This window comes from Botryllus schlosseri, chromosome 13 (assembly GCF_051294905.1).
Source record: "Botryllus schlosseri isolate E-star chromosome 13, Bs_hap1, whole genome shotgun sequence".
NCBI lineage: Eukaryota > Metazoa > Chordata > Ascidiacea > Stolidobranchia > Styelidae > Botryllus > Botryllus schlosseri.
The window spans coordinates 19,410,464-19,430,688 of record NC_137248.1 but is presented as its reverse complement, the minus strand read 5'-3'; the positions used below and the strand labels follow the sequence as shown (position 1 = coordinate 19,430,688).

At 39.6% G+C, this 20,225-nt stretch overlaps 1 protein-coding gene across 4 annotated transcripts in view; it reads right to left on the bottom strand.

Moving 5' to 3' along the window:
* Window positions 1-461: 461 nt before the first annotated feature.
* The window catches only part of LOC145453809 (diacylglycerol kinase delta-like), a 34,722-nt gene continuing 14,958 nt past the window's right edge, over window positions 462-20,225 (bottom strand). For 3 of the 4 annotated variants that reach the window (XM_080331791.1, XM_080331792.1, XM_080331793.1), the window contains 8 exons: window positions 18,303-18,850; window positions 17,200-17,623; window positions 15,448-15,700; window positions 8,225-8,346; window positions 7,234-7,383; window positions 6,872-6,983; window positions 4,718-4,870; window positions 462-3,704 (listed from right to left, as the gene is read on the bottom strand). In XM_080331791.1, coding sequence (XP_080187917.1) covers window positions 3,666-3,704; window positions 4,718-4,870; window positions 6,872-6,983; window positions 7,234-7,383; window positions 8,225-8,346; window positions 15,448-15,700; window positions 17,200-17,623; window positions 18,303-18,850 — 1,801 coding nt within the window. In that variant the 3' untranslated portion in view covers window positions 462-3,665. The remainder of the gene's footprint in view (window positions 3,705-4,717; window positions 4,871-6,871; window positions 6,984-7,233; window positions 7,384-8,224; window positions 8,347-15,447; window positions 15,701-17,199; window positions 17,624-18,302; window positions 18,851-20,225) is intronic. The other variant, XM_080331794.1, reaches the window with a different exon arrangement.

Sequence of the window (20,225 nt, the reverse complement as noted above, 5' to 3'; positions counted from 1 at the left end):
GGACGCATAACTATTACATTATCTCGCTCGGACATTTTCAAAAACGAGGACAAATCCCCTAAAGGCGGACGTATGGTAACATTAAGTAGGTAGTAATTGTACATTTTCGGATTACTCGAGTATAGCCTTTGTAATTTCAAACATGTGTATTGTGTATGCTATTTTTCTGTCGGTCAGTCTGTATGCTCTTTATGTTTTCAGTTGGTTTAAAATGAGACTCTCTCTTTATCTTTTAGGCATACCTCAAGATCTCGTGATTGCAATTATCATTCGATCACAATGACCCATTTTCGAATCACGTCGGCTGCAAATCGGGTGGTTAGCCACGATATCACGAAACCTGATTCCCGCAAAAACCTGACAATTACCTGATAGCAGGAGTCCCCAACCAGAACAACCTTGCTTCACCAAACCAATGCTGGCTACGACCATAGACAGACCACAACAATCCAACAAGTGCATGAAATGAAAAAATTATATTAATTGCACAGCGAACTCGCAACGGCGACACCACTTCACGCGGCAAACGGGATATAATATCTGATAGATTAAAAGACAGTGAAAACAGTACATGATGCTAACGGTAAATATGTTGATGCCCGCACCCGGCTATACAAAAGGTAGACACAATCAACGGCGAGTTTGAAGCAACTACGTTTAAACGTTAAGCCTGCCGAAGAGATAAGTTATTTCTGTCCTGTCATTCGTAAAAACTCTGATATCGTCATAGACATAATACTTGGTAGTTGCCATAGAAATTAAGTCAAGTTCATCTCAGGCGTTGTCAGGGTTGGAATTTGGTTTTGGTGGAATAACATTCAGGCGGTAGAAATTCCGATCAATGAGGTGACGCCACAATGTTCTAGTCAGTGGTTCCCAAAGTGGGCGAAAATGATAGAACGTTCTGTAGGGTTACCATACGCCCTCTTTCAAGAGGATTTGTCCTCATTTTTGAAAGTGTCCTCGGAGGGCGCCCAAATGTCCCATTTTTTTTAGAATCTTGGTTAAATATAGGCAAAATTCGACCGAGATACAGGAAATCAGCATTGTAGTAACGCCCCGACGGCTATTTCGGGTGCTGGGCCGGAAAATTGACCTTTTTTTACTATTCATCCAGGATTTTTCTCCAGTTTTCAAGTATGAAAATTTTGAAAAAGTGTCCTCTTCTCAGATTTCCAAAATATGATAACCCTAACGTGCGGTCAAATATTTTTAATTAATTGTTTTGTTTTTTTGCTAGTGGGTCAATTTGCTCCACATTACACCGATCGAGCGGATTTTTGAATTTTCTCAACTCCCCCAAAATTGCTTCACTTTGCAATATCGAGCATGCAAAAATTAGTATCTCGGCATCAAAATCTGTCACAGTAGAAGCAGTATACAAACAAAACTACTCGAGTACTATGAAAAAATACAAGTACTTGCTGATCTCTAGCCTTTAGCGGGGAGGGCGCGACAGATATATATTGAACTTAATCATAGGGCGACAAGTCAAGAAGTATTTAGGGAACCACTGTCCTAGTCCAAAATATTATAGGGGAGTAATTGTATCTCGCATCCGCCAATTATATTTTCTTGTGGAATACATGGATGCTAACAAACACAGGCACACCGTGCCTAGCCATCGGAACAGCATTCTTATGCACGTCGATTCTCAAATGCCGACAAGTACAACCAAAGCTACATAATCGCAATCCGGAGCTACACGCGTTTCCTTACAGTGAATTTAAACCGGATGTTTTATGCAAACAATTATACACAAAAAGACTAATACTTATTCGGACATACCTCGATAAATACTGACAACACAAAACCACACAGCGCAATAAACCCGACTAGCAAAGATCTCCATGCGGAGCGGCAAGGCTGCAGTCTCAGTTTAAGCCCCAGCACATCTGAAGAATCTCCGGTATTATGATGCCAAGCAAGCGCTTGCCACTTGAACTGTGACGACAATACCCGCACGGGTGCGGAAAGCCAGATGAAAACTTGGAAGGAAATTTGAGGATTGCGTAAACACAACGTGCCATTGTGAAAACGTATGTTGCGGCAACGTTACAAATTGGCAGAGGTCATCAAATCAAAGTAGTTATCGCTGGCGTTGAAGCGGAGGTAGAAGTATCTTATATTTCCACTCTAGCACAAGTACAAGCAGCGATTTCCCAGAAAACAAAAATAGCAAGCATTCCGAACCTGGTTTTGCTTACAAAACTTAAAAGTGTGAAGAAGACATGAAACGTAACCACTGAGCACTCCAAATAACCGGAAGTGCTGAGCTACCGACCACCTCCGGAAATTGGGGGGGGGGGCGTTACATTGTACGATTGTTCGAATTTTTATGCCTGTGACTTCATATTCAGTGATGACTGCTTGCTAGGGCTTTTCAAAAAATGTTTCCAAATCTTGCTTGCTAGGTCAGCCAAAAAGTGATGCACACCAAATTTGAATCCATTCTAACCTGTCATCGCATTATATTCTATTATAAAATATTCTATTCTACGCCACGAGTTTGCAGTTGGAAATTTTGGTTTCGAAAAAACAGCATTGACAGCGAGTAATCCCAGAGTTATCAACGAAAAACTCAAATAACTTCGCCTCTACCAGTTGGTATTCCATCAAATTTGTTTCGCGTCGTTTTTGTACACAATGTATCAATTTCATGGTATAGCCAGTAAAATATGAAAATATTTCAAAATATTTTCTAATAGATTCAAAATTTTGAAACTGTTAGATCTGACCAGCTGGAATGGATTAAAATTTGGTGTATTTTAAGGTAAACTGACTCCTCCTCGGCACCTCATCCGCGTCAGCGGAGTCTAACAAAAAGCCTAGAGGTGGGTCGTGCTATAAGTCGGCAGTTACGGAAAAATAAGAAGAATATCGGCCTGGTGTAAATGACCATAGTAGTCGACCTACACCATGAATACCACAAAACAAACAAACAAGGTAATCAGTCGATTCAACCACCAAGCAAGCAAGATTTGGAAAAAAAGTTTCTTCTGAACAACCCCACTGTTTATATACGAATCTCTTTTCAATTCTCTAATAGTTTCTGACGATTACCCCTGGCGAGTGCCAGCTGAAAATATTCGGGTTCATTTCAATATCAATATATCATTCAAATTTCAGTGATGAACGGATTTGGACATGATAGCAAATTATTTACGAGTTTGGATTTCAATCTGACAGGAACAGGATTTTAAGATATTAAATTCACTCACGAGACTTGTTGCAAACGACACGCAAAAAAAGAGAAGTTGGATAGTAACAGTGCGATCGGTTATGTCCCTGATTACGCGTTTTAGACGTACGGTTTTTGATTAGACAAGCTTTTTCCGAATCTCACGCACGCCATTTCTGTGTTTGCTTCAAGAAACGGAAAACACTGAAGACATGCCTCAGGAGAAACGCGAGAGCGACGAAATAGAATCACACGCGGTACGTTCGATGACATTAAATTAGCGAGGGCTCACGCGGCGAATAAGACGCCGCCAAGTGCAATCTTGTGGCTGTACCATTTTCCACAGTACTAAAACGAAATTAGTCGCTTCGGACGCGATACGGCCGAGCCAAATAGCGCCCAAATAGTCGGAACGGATCGCGACAGCTGGGTCAATGCCCGAGTACGTTCGTAACGTGCGGACTGCATTCGGCGCACTCTTCCATCATTTGGTTTTCTTCTTCTGACGTTTCAACATCATCGCCTGAGTAGTAAAGAAATTTTGGCGTTAAGTGACTGCGGTTAAAATGGGAGTGCTCGGAAATTTCGAATGACGCCGACGCTAGGACCGAGCGAAATTGAGTACATAAGTGATTCGATGCTAAATCGAGTATTCGCATTAGAGGAAATTTTGTTCTTACGTATGTTGTATGTATGTTAGAATTGTACGAAAATTTGTTGTAGTAGTACAACAAAAGATACTGTCCTACATTCTCGGGTAGAAAGTGTCTGGTGTCTGTCCTTACTATATACCTTGCCAAGAACGGAGAAAGCACATTCAACAGCAGCAGTTGTTGGCTGGCCACACTGAAGTTGTGCGTACACGGCTGGTGACACACCGTGTTGCTTCATTTTGACGATGTTGTCTACATCGCAATTTTCATTTTACGTTTACTGACATAGGAACCAACGCTCACGCAGTCTTGCTCCAGTTAGGATATCGCGATACGTTGAGCATAACACCATGTCGACCTATTTGTTCCATTTGATCATTTATGATTCACAGCGAGCAGACAATGGGCCGTTTACAACAGCAGGCCTATTAAGTAAGCTACAAGCTGTAAAATGGTAAGTTCACCGACAGTGCATACACGATACATGCAGGTTGCCCTAAAAAATTTCTACTTCGTATACAATTTTGACAATTTTTTGACCCAGCACTACAATTTTGTCAATGTCAACAAAAGAATATCACAACAGTGTGAATGATGCGGAAAGGTCAAATTTACCTTTCATGCGACCACAAAGAATATACTACCAGTTGTACATCACATTAGAGCAAAGGCTCGTAAACTAGGTTTCGCGAATGAGTTTTAGGGAACGGAAAATATTTCATCAACTAACTACAAACCAGATTATCATTTGTGAATGACCCCGAGAGTGTTACCGTTACTACTTTGTCTAATCGTATTATTATTGATTTAATTTCAGGCATGGAAGAGCTTAGAGTGGTGCTTGATGTGACAACCTTTTACACCAGCTAATCCCTTATCATACCTGCAAGGTGGAGAGCGTTATGATGATCTGCCCGGGCGGTTGCATCCACGGCTCCCCGTCAACTTGCACGGCCACCTCTGAGCTGATGTGCAGCTTGATGAACTGGCCCTGAGCGATACGCAGCCCCGAACGGATACGGCCGTAGATCTGACTCTGTCGCGAAAGAAAATTTCAGCTTTTCCTCATTAGGTTGGAATTATTGAATTCGGAAATAGGCCTACTTGGAAATTGAATATGGGTTAGAAATAAATACAACAACAGTTCATATCAAATCAGATTTCAATCTTATAAGAACGACAATGGCAAATGCCTGTACCAAACTTGGACAACCACAAAATTTTGATGAGAATTAGAATTATAGCTACACAGTTTTCTCCCAATTAGATTAGAATTATATCTACGCAGTGTTTCCCATATTACACTAAAATTATAGCTACCGTTTTCTCCAAATTACAGTAGAATTAGAATTATAACGAGTGTTTTCCAAATCACATTAGAATTAGAATTATAGCTACACAGTTTTCTCCCAATTAGATTAGAATTATATCTACGCAGTGTTTCCCTCATTACATTAAAATTGTAGCTACCGTTTTCTCCAAATTACATTAGAATTAGAATCATAGCTACACAGTTTTCTTCCAATTAGATTAGAATTATATCTACGCAGTGTTTCCCTCATTACATTAAAATTATAGCTACCGTTTTCTCCAAATTACAGTAGAATTAGAATTATAACGAGTGTTTTCCAAATTACATTGGAATTAGAATTATAGCTACACAGTTTTCTCCCAATAAGATTAGAATTATATCTACACAGTGTTTCCCATATTACACTAAAATTATAGCTACCGTTTTCTCCAAATTACAGTAGAATTAGAATTATAACGAGTGTTTTCCAAATCACATTAGAATTAGAATTATAGCTACACAGTTTTCTCCCAATTAGATTAGAATTATATCTACGCAGTGTTTCCCTCATTACATTAAAATTATAGCTACCGTTTTCTCCAAATTACAGTAGAATTAGAATTATAACGAGTGTTTTCCAAATTACATTAGAATTAGAATTATAGCTACACAGTTTTCTCCCAATTAGATTAGAATTATATCTACGCAGTGTTTCCCATATTACACTAAAATTATAGCTACCGTTTTCTCCAAATTACGGTAGAATTAGAATTATAACGAGTGTTTTCCAAATCACATTAGAATTAGAATTATAGCTACACAGTTTTCTCCCAATTAGATTAGAATTATATCTACGCAGTGTTTCCCTCATTACATTAAAATTGTAGCTACCGTTTTCTCCAAATTACATTAGAATTAGAATCATAGCTACACAGTTTTCTCCCAATTAGATTAGAATTATATCTACGCAGTGTTTCCCTCATTACATTAAAATTATAGCTACCGTTTTCTCCAAATTACAGTAGAATTAGAATTATAACGAGTGTTTTCCAAATTACATTAGAATTAGAATTATAGCTACACAGTTTTCTCCCAATTAGATTAGAATTATATCTATACAACAGTGTTTCCCATATTACATTAAAATTACAGCTACCATTTTCTCCAAATTACATTAGAATTAGAATTATAGTCAGATGTTTTTTAACAAATTAAATTAAAGTTAGAATTACTGAATTTATGAAAACTTGGATATTGAATGAAGTTCATTTCATATCATCTCATATCGGTGTTCATTCATTTTCCAACTTTTCAAATGTAGAAACGTGGTTGATGTAGCAACCACTAGTTGAAATGCTATAAATTCAACACAAACTGATAGTCACAGTTACGTCAATTAGTTATCACACATATTCAGTTGATGAGAAGGTTGAGATTGATTGTACTCTCAAAATATCTTAATGGCTGATCTGGTGGGGGAGGGAAGAAAGTAAACTCAAGATCAAGAATATTGCCTTCTTACTGTATGTATTGGTATATTTATTCAATTCTTACTTAATTCTTTTGCTAAAGTAGGCTGCAGCAGCCTTGGTAATGGTAAATATTTTCAAATTTTTCCACGGCCATGATAGCCCACAGGCTGGAAACTCCTGAATTAGTTTAACCAGACAACTATAGTTATCTTGTTGCGCAGGTCTGGCTCGCTCACTGAAATATAACGGAAGCCAAAAAGAGAAGATAGCTTACCATGTGCGCTATGCCGCCGATTCCGACGACTTCCAGCGCACCGTCTCCGAACGCGGGGCACTGGAAACGGCGGCTCGTGCTTGTACCCCATGGGTTGCCCCCGGCACCCCAGCTGGCAGAAAAGAAAAAAATAAATCATGTGAATTTCCACAATATAAATATGGACTTTTTTGGGTGTCAAAATCATTGTCTACGAGCGGGCGCCCTTTTCGTTTCAAGGCTCCTGCAGCGGGGAGAGAGTATCAAACCCAGGGTTGTAATGACTTGAGTCACGAATCGACTCGCGTCCCGATTTTTTGGATGACTCGACTTGACTCGAGTCATTTTTTCATGAATGATCGGTTTGTCCGAAAAACACCCACCTTGAAATATTGAGGAAAATCAAACCCTTTATGGAGGGCAATGGTATTTTCACATCGTCCACTTCCAGCTCCAAAATCGTATTCAACTGCACTGATCGCGACGTCATCTTCTTAACGGCCGCTTTAAAATACACCGCCTTGTTATGGAGTCTGTAAAGGAGGGAGGTGTTTGATTAAGATTGTCCGGTATTCGAGGTGCCAATAGGACGGAATGAAATGTAAAAAAGTGGAATTTACCATATCTTGATAACCAGTTACACTACAAAGCTAGTTTCGGGCATAAAAGATGAAGAAGTAGCACAGAAAAAGTTACATGTAAATCAAGCAAGTTGCACCATAGATCAAGACCACTTTTTCAAATTCATTTTTTTATTATTTGGTACTCCATCCTAAGTGCTATTGAGCAACTCGGGCCATTTCCCGGGCTCATGACAGGCTCTGGTAGGTTTTCAGCACGGGTCTGCGAAACCACAGCTTTAAAAACTGAGTTACGATGGCTGCCCTATTTGTGTGACTCGAGTTGAAGAGAAAAATTAGTGCCATACGCCAGCCGCAAACTTCTGTAAACATACCATAGATTCGGGGAACAGTGTTTGGGACCGCTTCGTATATTTTTCACATCAAAACGGACTCAAATTAGTACAACGTCAATATTTGAGTGGTTACTACACACCCGATATGGGCCAATCCAAACACCGTCGTCATTGAAATGGATAGCAATGTGCAAAGGTGGTCAGTAATCAAGCATTTCTCCTTTTCCTGAATTGTTGGTTTTGTTTACTTGCGCTACTTGAGTGGTTATAACTTTGGACTACTTCCAGTTCTTGAATAGTTTTATGGCAAACTACTTACTTAGCGATTTCGTCAAGCAGAAAGTAGTTTTGGAATATGCATAGTCCCTACATTAGTGGTTCTCAACTTCATTTTATGCTTTATTTTTGAAGCACAAGACCCTTACAGATGCATAATACCGAAAGATGATCGGGCATACCGGCTTGAAAACTTTTCTGGATGTTCCTCTCTGGCCATATGAAAATAGAGGCTGCACTCTGCGTCTATCCCGATGCCGAAATAATTGTTCATGCTGATGATTCTTGGCGCGCTGCGGGCGTTCTAAAATGAAACTCGATTCGTAAATTAACCGCACCGAGTATGTAAAATATATCGGCACGCAAATCAAGGACACTCCAACCCAGACTTAGCACATCACACAGGCAAAATATGTCCCTGAACCCGAACCTAGTCAGCCCACAAAAAGTTGCATGGATTCTAAAACATAAAGCCCAATTTTGAATGTCAACGCGTGGACTAAAACCATAGGCAACAGAAACTAGGCCAGAAATGAGTTTACCTTGAAGCCTGTTTAGTTATGTACCGTGCGTTCATAGCCTATGTCCGTCAAATGCGCAATCCAGATTCAAACGTACACCAATATTGCAAAGTATGCCGTAACGATAAAAATACCGAATGGTGGAATTCGTAACGTGAAAATAGCATCACACAAGGTAACAATAGAACAGAAGTGTTTTAGGGTTGAAAGTGCTTTTACCATTGCTCTGAATAATGACACTGAATTAATAATTCGTTTATGTAGACAAACCCTCACATTCTCATTACGTGATATTACACATACAATGAGCAGCCAAGGTAAACCATGTAATTCGCCGGTAATTATACAGATAACTCCGACCGCTGGTCAATTGACTAAAAAGGTCAACTTTTCGCTGCGATCTCTGAAAATCCCAGTAGGCCTATAAGAGAATAGTTTGTGGCGAGTAGATCTTTTTCAAGTCAACTTTTTGTATTTCGTGCTGGTGGCAAGTTGCCTGGTAATTAAATATTTTGGACTGAACGTTCAAACACATTCTCCCCCTTCCCACGATGTAGCCCTTGACGCCCTTCGTTATTTTTGCCCACCTGTTTCTTAAAATCGGCCACCGGTGGGAACCAGAACCACTGTATTGGACGGTAGGATGTGCTATTTGGCTTATTGCCTAGGTAGGGTATGTCAATATTCATGGGCATCACTCTGTTTCCAAGTAACACTTTTCATTTTATGTCTCGCCTGGGAAGCCGATAGAAGGGCAGCCTGCTTAAATAACTTGTATATTCCGAGCATCCTTCCAGCGTGATAACTGATAACCATTCTCACAGTATCAAGAATACAACAAAAATGACATCGACACACTGAAAGTGTACCGCAATAAGCCGCTAGGTACCACGCAGTTCATAAAGAACATCTAACTCGGGGCGACATCAAAAATTCATGACATCGGAAATGGAAAAAGCTTATATCTCGGGATTAACATCTCGTATGAAGTTTGAAATCGAAACCAATCGATTCGGGTTATGCCTGCTGGAAGAAAAGATTCGGCAAATGCACATCTTGGAAATTCGACGCTAGGGAATCAGCTCACAACGCGAAAATGCGCTATAAGCAGAAGTATTATGACGAGTACAGTCTATGTCACGTCAAGTTTTTGCACAACTCAACATACCTTATACAGCAGGGATGTTCAAAAACTGTTAGGTTGGCTAAAAAAACCGCTGCACACCAGATTTGGTAGCTGTAGAAGTATTACTATGAGAGAAGAAAGTTTTGGATTCATTACATAAAAAGCAAATAATAAAAAACTTTTAGTCTACCCATGGAATTGTTAGGTTGTCTAGAGAAACGCTGCACACCAAATTTAGGGTCAATTCCAACCTGTCGAAGCAAAGATATTGCAGTAGAAAGATTTTGATTTGAATAAAATAGTATTTACGGTGGCTGGATCAAGAATTAGCCACTGTAGTTACTATTTGTGCGGCCTAGCAATTTTCTCCAGTAGCCAGTGAAATTTGAAAAAAAAAACAGTTATTTTTGAACAGCCCTATAATGCAGTACGTATCCTTGACAATAGCCATTATGGATGGTTTCCAGACTTACAAGCGCAGGCAATGCTCAAGACTGACTCTAAATACCTACAAACTTTAAAAGTAATTGTGAAGTTTAACCATTTGAGAATGTTGCTCAATCATGAATTGTTACACTCGTCAGACGTTCAGAACTTCATAGCATCAGAACATATTAGTTTGTTACCCGATAATTGCAAATTCCACGCCTATGACATCATATTTTGTGATACGATTGTTGATGTACAATGTTCTTTCCAATTCTAAACTATTTGCTGACAATTACCCTCGACGAATGTCAGCAAAACATTTCCGGGCTCATTTCAATATAAACATACTATTCAATTGTATATTCAAGATTTATACCTCCAAGAAGCTCCTCTAATTTATTACTGTTGCCTGTTTGTATCAAAATATAGAAACAAATACAGCATTAAATTAATTTCATAAGGTAGCCTACCTAAAATTTGTTGTCCCCTCGCATCCAGGTGAAATGCATTGAATAGGCTTATTGTTATTTAATTCCATCAAATGCTAGCACACTCGCAGTCAGCCTCCAAATCCTAAGCCGGCCTACTTCACAAGCACTTAGCCATCAAAGTCATTCCAGGCCAGCACTTACAGAAGTGAATCATAATTCACATTGAGAAAAACCTTCAAGTCAAAATAGGCGACAAAATCGAAATAGAAACTTTAGTTTTACAATGTCGCGAAAACATCCCAACTGAAACCGTAGGCATACAATACTTCTATGGGTTTGCGTATATATTTAGGTGTAATCGGATTATCAGAGATGCGTCATTGTTATCGTGCACGTAATCTCGAAACTTAAGCTACAGGCGACATGTGTAGCTACACAGTTCAAAAGTGTACGTGCCGTGTAAAATATACAACTCTGCCGGAACGATGATGCAAATCATAAATTTTTGACAACTGTTACCAATGCAGGAAAGCAGTGAATGAAATCAACAGGAATTGAAGGACAATATATTCAAGTTCACTACTTCTGAATTTTGGTTTGTAAAATTTAAGTTAAAGTTAAACTTTCGTAAAAAAAACGAGCAGTAGGGGTCTGCGACAGGGTTGTAACCAAGTCACAAGTCAACCTCACTTTTATAGTTTTGACTCGAGTCAAGTAGAGTCATTTACAGTTCACCACCGAGTCAAGTCCGAGTCCAAGTCAACGAGCAGAGGGTCGAGTCCGAGTCATGGTATTATGACTCGAGTCGAGTCCAAGTCATTGTGTTAACTGACCAATTTCCAGTTAAAATCTTGCTAAATCCACTTTTTAGTACTCTGTTTGGTGATATTGTATGGTTCGAATTTATAATATACTAATTTTCCTCATATTTAGCAGTTTCTGGTCGCATTTTCAACTACCAGTGATGCCAATAGACGAAATCCCAATAGTGTGGCTACTTTACAATTCTTCGAAATTACAATGAATTGTCGGTCTTTGCCGTTAGAGTCTCGAGTCATATGACTTGGTTCGAGTCATGCGCAATGACTCGAGTCCAAGTCGCGTCAATACACAGATTGACTCGAGTCGAGTCATTTCTGTGTTTTGAGAAAATGACTCGAGTCAAGTCGAGTCATCATAAAATCGTGACTCGAGTCGAGTCATGACTCGAGTCATTACAACCCTGGTCTGCGATGTCATATTTTTTAATATGATAACATATTCTGAAATGTTTTGGCCATCAATTTTCAAATTCCCAAAGCCCAGCTCACCAAATTTCCGCCACAATGTAGACTTTTCACCTTGAAAACTATGACAATAAAAAAATAACTGACAGTGTTCGACGAAGGAAAATGTGCTAACTTTGAAGCCTCGTAACTTGGTGCTTTTCGGGAATTTTTTAGCAAAAATTTGGATTTAACATATGTACAGCTGCATCAACCGGTGTGCAAAATTCTATACGAATTCTCCAGCCTTGGTGCAACCCCCTGGTTCATTTGGCGTGGAATTGCCATATTTCTACGATATTCTACAAAACCCAAAACTTCAGCCGCGCAAAAGATCGTGAATTTTCTCTCGTATTTATTCTAGGTGTGATGTTATAATTTGCGATATCAATTGTTGTTAAACACAGTTTTTTAATGTTCGCATTATAGCTGACAGTAGCCATTGATGAGTGTCAGCTCGAAAAGCTTCGGGTAATCAATACGTAGATATTATTCAAATTTTCAATTATAAAGTACCCAAAGCCAATGGACAAATGCAGGCAAAGTTATATTCACGGCACACGCGAGTGCATCCGTCAGGAAAAATCCCGAAAATAAACACGAATTACGCGTGTCACCTCGGAAAAAAATCGATCGCAAAATTAAATCGCAACGGCGCGACTTAAAAGCCGAGAAACCAAGTCCGTATATTGGAGCTGGTCAATCGAGAGCTCGAAATGTCTGTCAGTTCGGAACGCGCTTGGCGTCTCCAGGGAACGGAAAGTCAAGACAAATGACAGTTTGCAAAGTCAAGAGTAATATTATGCCCGCAACATGCTCTGTCACGAAGGCAATTATAAACTGATTATAAATCAAACACAAAGAGATTCTTTTTGGGCATCAGTGATATTTGCCATCAACACAGCAGCTATGAGGATTGATGGAGAACTGACTAATTACTAGGGGAAGTTTTTGTTGCAGTTAAATCCGTGGAAAGTTGCATTTATTTTTGAAAAAGTTGCAGAAGTTGCATTTTGACCACATTTTGCTCGGTCAAAAAAAAAGGTCAACTTCCCAGATTGACTAAAAATAAAGGTCAATTTTTCGGCTCAGCTCCCGAATTACCCGTAAAAGCGTTACTTCGGTGCTTGGTTACGGTGTTTCAGTCGACTTTGACCGTGTATTTCACCAAAATCGAAAATACTTTCATGAAAAATCGAGAAAGTTGCATGGAAAAACTGGCAAAAAAGTTGCACTTTAAGATTCTTTCAAATAGCTTAGAACAGAATTCTACATATCTTACAAGTATTTAGGGAGCTGCCGGAAGCTGTAAAAAAAAGTTGCAGAAGTTGCAAAAACTTGCCCTACAAATTACTATCCGGGACATGTATATTTGAAAACTAAATAATTCTAGGTGTCCAATCAGACTAATTCGAGCCAAATTCCGATAAATAAATTTCAATCTACTTTGTGAAAGATTTTTTATGCTTCAAGTAATGCTAATCTAATTTTTAGTTTACCTGAAAATGCTACAGCACAAGTTTTTGTGAATTCAGCAATTCTAATTGTAATTTTGGAAAGCGGTAATTGTATAGTTGTCAACTGTGGTGACAAGGCTCACAATCACACAGAAGCTGTCGAATATTTTACATTGATATAGCAATAAACTTGAATAATTCCGACACTCGCCAGGGTGCAGATGTAAGCTTGATAGCATGCTATGTAACATAAATAATAGAGTGTTCCCACTGAGCACAATAATGTAGGAGGTAAAAACTACTTGAATTGGATCTTAATTCGAGCATTGATCGTTTGCAATTATGAAAATCAGAAATCCAGACAATTATTAAATAGTTTGACGCATGGATTCTGTGGTACTACGATATACAAGAACAGTAGAGCATTCCGACCATGCATGGAATGATACAATCGCTTATTTCTACCAGACCAGTGGTTTCCAGTCAAGCGGTCGTTTTCCCATTATCTGGGGTTCGCGAAAGTGCTGGAGTTTTTTTCATTAGCAGTTGGCTTCCCAAATACACTTAGGGTAGGTATGGGTTATTGTGTCGACCCTGCGAAATAGGCCATGATTTGCTCTGCGCAAAGATGCTGACCTTTTCCACAATTTGTTTTCTTAATCAGCTTCCCGAACAGGCAGTGAGTAGTTCTGGGCTAAGGGGCTGAACCTTTACTTAATATTTCTTAGTAATGTAGGGATCAGCTCCTCCCCTAGGCCCGTGACCGGGTCTGGTCGAAGGCGCTTCCCTTTGTTAGTGGTAAGCTTCAAATATGTAGAGCAGGTCTCAAACTCAAATGTGCTCGCGGGCCAGTTTTCCAGTTTTGACGACGCCGCGGGCCGCAGCATTTATAGGGGTATTCTATGTCTTTCCAAGTGGGCCTTATTTGGCGTGAATGAATTGTCCTATTGAAAGTGAGCCGTTCCAGCAGACTGTCAGTAAACACACATCGTCAAATGTGATTTACTCTTGTATCAATTTACGCCTGGCACGAAAAGAATCATCACAGCTATAAATATTTGAAGAGCTTCTTGGTGGTACAAAACTTCAGTATTTGAATATTTGAATTGAATTGTTGTTGTACTTGATATATATCAATTATAAGATATACACACCATATGGGCGGACTAATGTATGGTGCCATAATAAAAGCTATCGGGTTATAATTTTGCAGCTATTATGAATATTTTGAATTTAACAGATTGATAATAGAGACTGATCTGATATCAAAACATTTTTAGTTTGGCATTGTAATTCCAATCCAGGATTCGGGTATACTTCTGATAAGTAGGCTATTAATTTCATGGCCAAATATCTTCAAACATAGGAGCAGAAAAAAATATAAATATAATATAAATATATTATTGAATGTGTCATAGTGACTGAAATGTCGGAGCGTCGAACGGCCTATTGCTGTTACATCGTTGGAGAGTACCACTACGGTACTCGGTACCTTTAAGCGGCCCTAATAAAATTGTTTAGCGACCAAAGATGTAACTAACAGATTGCCAATGGTTGCCATAACTACTTGCTTAGTTAGCGAAATACCAAGCTGCGACCTTCTGATCTATACCTACTTCCCTGATACACGATTAGTTTGTTGCGTCCATGGTTCTAAAACATTCACGGCATTCCGAGTCAGCCCGAGCCCACTCGAGTTATTTTCATTTAGCCCGAGTCTGTTATTTCTAAGAAAGGTCGCGTCCAAGTACAACTCACAAATTTCAGTCACGAATCATCCAAGGGTCAGGTTTAGTCATCATGAATTGGAAATGTGGCGAAACAGTGAATCTTCAACTGCATGGTAGCGTTTGCAATTGATGTAATAGTGAAGTTTGATGAATAGTTTCAGACTTTCGGAGCAATTTAAGAGGGAATTTTCACTTTATAACCTGAAAAGACATATGTGACTTGTGACACTTGTATATCGTCAAATTAATAAAAATCTAAAATGTAGTCGCGGGCCGCACAAAATGCTCTGGCGGGCCGCGGGCCCCGTGTTTGAGACCTCTGATGTAGAGGATGGTGTCTGAACATTTTCAAATCGAAAATTTGACCACAAACAGATTGAAAACCGAGCAAGAACAGGAAAGAGTGTTCAAACAGAGAAACATAAACAAAATTAACCAAAAATTACCTGTGCGGATTCGGGATTCCCGGAATCGTCAGCGATTTCGCTGAGCGACCTTTGCAACGCACTTGCATGCTTGGTTACCTTCTTGCCGCTGTCCTCTTCCACAATGTCTTGCAGGCAAGCATCGTCTGGCCGGATGGACCTGTGTGTGTGGATGAGCGGGAGGGACATCTTTTTCCGCGGCCCCAGGTAGCGGTATTCTTCGTCCGGCGTGGGCGGGACCAGTTTGGGCTTCGCCACGTGTGAGAGGCCATTGCTGAAATGAAGTTCGATAATTTTGAAGGAAAAAGAGAAATGCAAGAAGTTGAAAGAGACTTCAATGGTAGGCTACAAAACTTTGATATACGGTATCATTGAATAATACACCCGAATATTCCGGGCTGACACTCCTCAACAGCTAATATATCATTCCAAAGAATGAGAAGCAGGGTTGCAATGACTCGACTCATAGGGCCAGAAACAGTCAAGACTAGGAAATTATGATATTATGAATGCGAGTCATTTTATATCACTCGAGTAGAATTGAAAAAATGTGGTTTGAGCTGGATTGCGCTGACAACCGAATAGTGAACATAATGACCTAGACTAGGACTCCAGTCAAAACACTATGACTCGGCCCTCTACTAGCTGACTTGGATTAGGACTTGTCGCGGTGGTGACTGGAAAATGACCCGACTTGATTCGAGTCAAAACTATAAAAGTGAGATTGACTTGTGACTTGGAGCCTTGTGACTTGGTCACAACCCTGGAACTTAGTATATCAAATTCGATCGGCAATATGTGAAGATCTTTTGAATTCTCTACCAGTTGCAGACGAAAATAATCGCGCATATTTCAATACGCTTATAGCATTGAAGTGTATAATCTAAAAATAGTACATCGAGCTCATGCCATCTGGCCGCCTCGTTGCATGAATTTTTATGCATGTAACGTCATATTTGGTGATATGACTGTTGATATACAAAGTACGTTTGGACTATCACTGACTAATATTGTCTTACTCGTTGCTGATACGAGTGTTGATGTGGAAAGCTCAGCTCGATTCTCTCCGGTTGTTGACTATTACCCGTCGAAAATGTTTGAGCTAATTTCAATACGGACATATTATGGTAGTGTATAATCTAAAAAATAGTATGTTGAGCTGAAGCATCTGTTCGACAATATCATACGAATTTTCATCCCGGTGATGTGATGTTTGGCGATACTGTTTATTTCAATGTGAATACTGAATATATTATTAGAGTGTATAATATAATCTAAAAATAGTATATTGAGCTCAAGCCATCTGTTGGCTTCGTTTATTCGAATCCTTATGCTGGCGACATCGTATTTGGTGATACTACTGGAAATACAGAAATTTCTTTTGACCGAATGGTTCGCATTTATAATATACTAATTTTCCTAACTTTTAACAGTTTCTGGTCGCATTTTCAAGTACCAGCTCCAATACACGAAGTCCCAATAGTGTGGTTACTTTACTATTCTTTAAAATTACAATGAAATGTCGGTCACGGCCGTCTGAGTCTTGAGTCATATGACTTGGTTCGACTCATGCTTAATGACGAGTTCAAGTCCAGTCAATACACTGATTGACTCGAGTCGAGTCACGTCATTTCCATAGTTTGAGAAAATGACTCGAGTCCAGTTGAGTCTTCAGAAAACCGTGACTCGAGTCGAGTCATGACTCGAGTCATTACAACCCTGCTACCAGAGGACTTAGTAGGCCTGTATCAACCAAAGCGCACAACCACTAACCTCTCGCCAAAGAAACATTCCGTGCTCGTGGTTTTCACTATCGCCGGCCTATCTGTGTCTTTATCGCTGCCTTCCTCCGGCGGGGCAGCGTTCTCCTTGGACTCGCGTATCATCTTGCCCAGTTCCGAATGCGCGTTGTCCGAAGTCAGCAACGTGATCAGCTTGTGTTTGTCGTTCATAAGGTCTGGCAGTTCGGACTGGAGTATCTCGTCCACGACACTGTCCACTGAATCAGGCTTCAGAGTCACATCGTCCGGGTAAGACACGATAGACTCCATGGACGGTTGGATGTCGTCGGGCTCGTCGTCGGAGTCTTGGCCGGGCCAGTTTTTGATGGACGGACCGGTCAGGCCGCGGTCGGGTTCGAGGATGTCGCTCGAGCTGAAGATTTGGAGTTTGCGATGCACCGATTTGCGTCTGAGCTCTGGAAAGTAAACGAGAAGTCAAATTTTTGGTAAAAAGTGAGACTTTGTATTTAAGAAAATGGAAGAGATCTTATTTTTGCGGAAAAAATGAGGGGTGATTTTGGAGAAATAATGAGTGGTTGCATATTCGAACAAAAAAAGAAATTGACAGGTCTTATGATCGCGAAAAAACGAGGGCTTGAATTTTTCAGGAAATAACGAACGGTCGCACGTTCAAGCGACATTAATTGAAGGCTAGAACTTTCAGGAAAAAATGAGGTCAAATTTCGAAAAAAAGTGAGCAGTGAAATATTGTAGTCAAAATCGAGATGACGAATTTTCAAAATTAAATGGAGATGTCTTATTTTCACAAAATTGGTTATAGTTATGGTTGTTGTGTTATGACGCGCAGATTTTCAGACTTTGACGGCTATTTCGGGGTGGTTTCGTTGTCCTGACCACAATTTAATCTATATTTTCGGAATCAGAGCGAAACTAACTTTCAATTAAGACCAGTCATATTAACTTAAATCGCTCGGGTCGCCTAGCTATAACACTACCAATTATGCTGTTTTCAGATTGCTCAGCAGTATAAACACTATTCCTGGCTCAAGCGTAACAGTTGGGGTTGCGTATCTATCTACACTGCCTTTCGTCGCGACAAGAAAATGTTTGGAAATCACTTACTGTTACCATTACCTTGTCTCTGCATTGTGTTTCTTTTAGTCAATTCCGACGGCGTCAAGCTCGTTTGACTGTCTGCATCATCGTCTTGAAAAGATTTGAGGTCAGCGTGGTTTGAACTGTCACCGGCACTTGCGTGCATACCGGTGGCGCTGTCGTCCGCAGATAAAAGAAGCTGCCCTGCTGGCGGCTTCGATTCACAGTTGTTTGTGTCAGACAAGTCGGACCGGCCCGTGCTGGGCACAGTCGGAAACAACTTAGAGTTTACTGTTTCCGATTTCACAGGTTCCTCGCCCGCGACCGCGTTCGATTCCGTTTGCGAAAAACCGGAGTCGTATTCGTTGGGCGTATTGTTCGACTCGATCGAAGAATTCAACGACTCTGCGTCTTTCTCGACCGTCAAATTTGCCGACGCGCGAAAATCAGACTTTTTTGAATCTTGTGGTTGCGTGGAAGCGGGAACGTTGTCTTCCGGCGAAGATTCTTCGTCCTGAGACTTGAACTGGTCCGCGGTTCTCCACATCTGTTCCTCGCCGACACCCATGACGATGTTTATTTTCTCCCTGCCATACGACACACATGTATAAATCTGCGTTTTACGGGCAAGTTGGTAAAATGTTGTACTTTCAAACCTACATTATTGAATAGTATATTCATATTGAAATGAACCTCAAATATTCTAGGCTTACGTCTCGATTATTAAAAATTTTAGGCCGGTGAAGTCATATTTTGTGATACGATTGTTGCTATCTTTAATCCTCTACTAGTTTCTGACGATTACCCCGGACGAGTGCCAGCCGAAAATATCCGGGTTCATTTCAATAAGAACATACCATTCAATTGCTCCTCCAAGAATCTCAGCAAACCTATATTATAACTTAGGTACTATATTTGGCTGCAAACACAGACAGGCTTTAGCGCCAAAGCAAATTGTCAGGCGATATAACATCAGTTTTGAGCTAGAAAATTCTCAACATCTTCGAACTATATTAGAATTATAGCTACACAGCTTTCTTTGAAATTAGACTAGAATTATGCAGTTTACTACACAGTTTTTTCAAATTGGATTAGAATTATAGCAACACAGTTTTTTCAAATCAGATTAGAAATACTGAAATTTAATTCAAATTAAGATTAGAGCCTAGAAAACATTTTACAAATTAGATTAGAATTAGAATTAGAGCGAATGAATTTTTCACAAATTAGATTAGAACTTGAATTATCTAGTTATCCAACTCTGTACAACTGCAATTTAATAGCTGGTTCAGAACTTGAAGATTGCTATCAGGCTATCACAACATCCATTGCAAAACTTCTCTGCATAACTTACAAATCTCCCAATCGCTCGCTATGTTTTGTATGTAATCAGTCGAGTATACTTTTAGCTTTTCCATTGTACCATACACAGGTAACACAAAGTTAGTTATTGTTACATTATTGCAGTCCAAAATACAGGGACTTAATTCTTTTAGTTACATCAGTATCTCTTCATCTTTGAGTTAATATATATGTAATGGCTGCTGCGATGAAAGCAATTATTGTGATGTGAACTCACTATCACTAATACTCATTCAGTTTGTCATGATAGGCTATTATCACATAGACACCTTTGCTTATTCAAGAAATTTGAATACAAAATCACAATAGCATTTAACACTATATGGCACTGTGGTGGGTCCCAGATCAACAGACTCCAGCAAACTCCATCTATTATTGTAACACAATGATAAAGTTCATCAGACCGACAAATGTACAAAACAACATTAGTCTGTTTACTATAAACGCTCGATTTATCATAGCCTTATGCTTGGGTAGTTTTTAAAGATAACATGCGAGAAGTGGAGATGTAGTGGTGATATCGCATTACTAGTCCAGAGTTACAGCCAAAAGTAATTCCCATGCAAAATCGAAATATGACACTTCGTCACTAACAAAGTA